The sequence below is a fragment of the Pangasianodon hypophthalmus genome, chromosome 30, assembly GCF_027358585.1.
Source record: "Pangasianodon hypophthalmus isolate fPanHyp1 chromosome 30, fPanHyp1.pri, whole genome shotgun sequence".
NCBI classification, from domain to species: Eukaryota; Metazoa; Chordata; class Actinopteri; order Siluriformes; family Pangasiidae; genus Pangasianodon; species Pangasianodon hypophthalmus.
The window spans coordinates 12,151,732-12,156,564 of NC_069739.1; the positions used below are offsets into that span (position 1 = coordinate 12,151,732).

General features: G+C 42.4%; 1 protein-coding gene across 3 annotated transcripts; it reads left to right on the plus strand.

The window, feature by feature from the left end:
* Positions 1-974: 974 nt before the first annotated feature.
* On the plus strand, positions 975-4,608 carry atf3 (activating transcription factor 3). Of its 3 annotated transcripts, none has more exons than XM_026917370.3 (4): positions 976-1,110; positions 2,359-2,609; positions 2,758-2,865; positions 3,451-4,608. In XM_026917370.3, exons 2-4 carry the CDS (start codon positions 2,367-2,369, stop codon positions 3,706-3,708), a joined length of 609 nt encoding a protein of 202 aa, XP_026773171.1. In that variant the 5' UTR covers positions 976-1,110; positions 2,359-2,366; the 3' UTR covers positions 3,709-4,608. The 3 variants fall into 3 exon arrangements, with proteins under 3 accessions (XP_053087874.1, XP_026773171.1, XP_053087873.1); XM_053231898.1 differs by having other exon boundaries at positions 1,012-1,313; XM_053231899.1 differs by lacking the exon at positions 2,758-2,865 and having other exon boundaries at positions 975-1,110.
* The last annotated feature ends 225 nt before the right edge of the window (positions 4,609-4,833 follow it).

Here is a 4,833-nt window from a genome sequence, read left to right on the forward strand (position 1 = left end):
TACAGTATCTGTCATTCATACAGCATTCCCTTCGTTTCTACATAACAAACACTATACAGCCAAAAGTATGTGCACCCCTGACCATCACACCCATATGTGGTTCTTCTCCAAACTGTTCCCACAAAGTTTAAACCACACAATTATATAGAACGTCTCTGTGTGCTGTAGCTTTACAGTTTCCCTTCACTGGAACTAAGAGACTGAAACCTGTTCCAGCATGACAATGCCCCTGTGCACAAAGCGAGCTCCATGAAGACATGGTGTGTGAAGGTTGGAGTGGAAGAACTCGAGTGTCCTGCACAGAGCCCTGACCTCAACCCCACTGAACACCTTTGGGATGAACTGGAACTGGAGACTCCTTACCCAACATCAGTGTCTGACCTCACTAATGCTCTTGTAGCTGAATGAACACAAATCCCCACAGCCACGCTCCGACATCTAGTGGAAAGACTTCCCAGAAGAGTGGAGCGTATTATAACAGCAGAGCGGGATGAACTTTGTGGTAATGCGTATGGTTTTGTGGGTGTAACGGTCAGGTGTCCACTTATTTTTGGCCAGAGAAATCCAGGCACAGACTATTCTTCACCATGACCAAAGCATCTTCTTTAAATGTAGGTATGTGGCATTGAAACTGCGTCACTGGTAACCCTGAGTAAGATTTTGTAGGCTTTATGACTTAGCAAACTGCTAACTATAACAAACAGCCAATCATTTTCCTGCCTGCTTGGGAATGAGAGTTAGCATAGCAAACATCCCAAGTCATTATCCTGGTATGCCTTTATTTTGTCATTAGTGTGAAATGTTATGACCCTGATTTCCTCCAGAGGGGAGGTGGGTAGAGGAGCCTGTCCACTTATGGTGTGTGCGCAAAGGGTTGCCTGATTGCATCATCGCAGACCAAAGCCTCTGGCCGGGGCTATAAATAGGATGACGTCACCCAGGCCCAACCCACTTACTAGTAGAATACCACGCCGAGTTCTACTATAAAACCGGCCCGGGGTGATGCAACGCACCGGCCACAGCTGTAACTTCCCTGAGAGAGAGAGAGAGAGAGAGAAAACAAGCCTGGCTAGAGTTTCAGCTCACACACTTTGCTCCCTCATAAACACGGTAAGTTAGCGTTTGTTGCTCTTCTGGAAGCTCTGTGTGTGTTTAAAGGCAGACAGAAAGGCGGTAGTCTGAGGAGCGACTCGTGTTGTGTTTCACTGAAAACTGAAAGAGTTCTCGGTTTCACTGCGTTTCACACCGGCTGCAGAGTCTCTCCCCGTCTGTAACAGCTCCTTCAAACAGCCGGAGACACACTGCACTCAGAGGTGTGTGTGTGTGTGTGTGTGTGTGTTAGATGTTTAACTCACTTCATTGAGTTGTTTGGGGTGGTGTTAAGTGTGTGTGTGGGGTTAGGGGTGTGTGTGGGGGTGTTGGATGTTTAACTCACTTCACACACACACCGTAGTGGTGTTGGATGGATGTGTGTGTGTGTGTGTGTGTGTTGTGCTGGGTGTTTAACTCCCTTCACTTAGTTGTTTGGAGTGGTGTTAAGTGGTGTGTGTGTGTGTGTGTGTGTGTGTGGTGTGTTAGATGTTTACCTCACTTCACTGAGTTGTGTGTGTGTGTGTGTGTGTGTGTGTGTGTGTGTGTGTGTGTGTGGTGTGTTAGATGTTTAACTCTCTTCACTTAGTTGTTTGGGGTGGTGTTAAGTGTTTTGTGTGTGTGTGTGTGTGTGTGGGGTGTTATGTGTGTTAGATGTTTAACTCACCTCACTGCGGTGTGTGTGTGGTGTTGGATGATGTGTGTGTGTGTGTGTGTGTGTGTGTGTGTGTGTGTGTGTGTGTGTGTGTGTGGTGCTGGGTGTTTAACTCCCTTCACTTAGTTGTTTGGGGTGGTGTTAAGTGTTTTGTGTGTGTGTGGGGGGGGTGTTATGTGTGTTAGATGTTTAACTCACTTCACTGAGGTGTGTGTGTGTGTGTGTGTGTGTGTGGTGTTAAACAGTAACACAGGCATGTTTACTGAAACATCAGTACATTAGGAGGAACTTTTGTGTTTTTCGGTTTGGTTCTCACTAGCTGTTAGGTTTTATAGGGGGAAAAAAACCCACTTTGCCAGTTGTGTCCAGATGTGTGTGTTTGACAGATGTGTGTGTTTGACAGATGTGTGTGTTTGACAGATGTGTGTGTTTCTGTAATAATGTAGATATTGAGTGTACATGTTAATGACAGTAACAGCCTCCTTTCTTTTCCTGGTAGTCAGTGTGCTAGCTTAAAGAAGCAATAATTTGTATAATTATCATATTAAATTGAAATTATATCATTGTGTTAATGCGTGTTGAATGAGTTCCTCAATGTTGTGTTGATGTTGCAGCTTTCAGAATGATGCTTCAGCATCCTGGTCTGGGTCCTTCAGAGATCAGTGCGTCGGCTCTGGTGCCGTGTCTGTCCCCGCCCGGGTCGCTCACGCTGGACGACTTCACTCACTTCAGCCCGCTGGTTAAAGAGGAGCTGCGGTACGCCATCCAGAGCAAACGCCTGTCCAGCGGAATGAGTACGGCCAGTTCGGACCGCTCCGGCTGCAGCTCTGAGAAACCTCCTGAGCTGCTGGGAATGAAGAGAGAGGTACACGATGTTTAAAGTGTAACGTACTTTCGCTTACGAGAGCAGAACTTTTGGTTTAAGCTATCTCATGAGCGAACGCATGATCACTCATTTAAATGATCATAAAAACCTTCTTAATCATGTGTTACTGATATTTTTATCCCTACAGCTTACTGTGGAAGAGCTTGATCGTAGGAAAAGACGACGGGAAAGGAACAAAATTGCTGCTGCAAAGTGCAGGAACAAGAAGAAGGAGAAGACGGACTGTTTACAAAAGGTAGAGTTTCTTTTCAGCTAGAAAATATTATATTACGTGCGACGGGAAACGATTCAGTCTAGTCTCACAAAATCTCGAGGGTTAAATTATTTTAAAAGGAGCTTTACTTGGCTCTGTGCTCTACATAGATCCTTTAAAGATTCACTCAGAAGTATAAACTGACGAACACTTAATTCACTTTGTCACGTATATTTTGGTGCAATGAAATTCTTATTTTGTTTTTTTTTTCCTCATGAGAATGACGGGGTAGAAGGGCAACAAACAATAAATTACAAAGACAATAAAAATACAAGAAATATACAATAAGGAACAGGAAGAATAATAAAAGTAAACAAGACGCAATAGCTATTGATGATGCTATTGATGTACATAGAAAATCTTAATAAATTTAAATCTTATAAAATCCTAGGGAAAAAAGATAACGCTGCCCTCAGTTGACTTTTCCATGAATTTGCTCCTGACAATTTGACAAACTTACATTTCATACTTATATTTTGGTTCATCTATACTTGCTGTTTGACGCTTCAGATTACTGTTAACAAAAGTCGGAAGTTGTTACGAAGTCATTTTCTTTTTCGCTGGCAGGAGTCAGAGAAGCTGGAGTCCTTAAATGCCGAGCTGAAGGCGCAGATCGAGGAGCTGAAGAACCAGAAGCAGCAGCTGGTCTACATGCTGAACCTGCACCGGCCAACGTGCATCGTCCGAGCGCACAACGGACAAACTCCTGAAGACGAGAGGAACCTCTTCATCCAACAGATCAAAGAGACCACGCTGCAGTGTATGAACTTCACCACAGCTGGATCCGCAAACTCTCCCGTACTAACCACATGCGATCATCTTTGAAGCACGTGACTTTAGGAGGCTTCAGAAAAGATTTTGCCAAGGAGCACTGAAGGACCCACTCGAAAAGTAGTATACTGTAACGGACTGAGGACATGAGAAAGCAATATGTAGAAGCACTAACATCAAATGTGATTTGATGTCTTTTTGTTGTATTTAACTGTTATTTAAAATGACATACTGCTGAATGATGAATTTGTGATGCTGTTTTGTATGTGCACCAAAGCGTGATCTCGTGTTGAGCGCTGAAGCCAAGACGAGATCATTTATTAACTTAAGTCACTAACGGTATCCCACATAACAAGCACTATAAGTTCTGTGAATGAAGATGGACTTGAAATCACTGTGTGTTGGAGAATGTGATGGAGAATTCTGCTCCATGTATTGAACACTGGCTGAGACAGGCGTAAGAAAAAAAAATTTGTGGTTGAAGTATGAAGTATGTTGTATTTCCATAGTTATAGTTATATGTTGCTTCTGCTTTGTTTAGTGTCTCCATAATCTGCCACTCAAAACTACTCAAAGCTGCTACGCTAATATCTCAGGTCATGGAGGATGTACTGCAGAAATACAGACGGAGAAAAGGAACAAGGAAATAGAATAAAGTGGATTGTGTTATCAGTAGTATAACAGCTTGCTGCTTTAGGATTACAACAAATAGCAAGTTACATAGAAGTAAAAGTGGTCTTTTGAACTGTCACCATAAAGTTTGTACCTCGTTCATCTCAGAAATGTTTTTTTTTATACAAAGCTGTGTGCTGGAGGACTATGTTGAGTTTTTGTATTGTTAGTCATGTCTGTGTTTTGAAATGTTATACTGTATTTTTATACAATGTTAATGTGTGGTTGGATCTAGATGCACAATCTTGTCACTTTAAAGGGTATAAAACTATTGTGGTTATAGTCTCAGCACTCCTGTCATATTTCAGTCTGTGGTACAGAAATCATCAGTATGAAACTTGCGGTAGTTCAGTGTTTTATCACCATTTTCCTTCAGTTACCTTATAACGAGTATTTTTTTTTTTTTTTTTCCTTTAACTGTTTCAGAATAATTTGTTTTAGATTCTCACTTAAGTTGGACGAGACGCAGGCGTCACCAGCTTTTCATATTTTCGTTTTTGGTCTGAG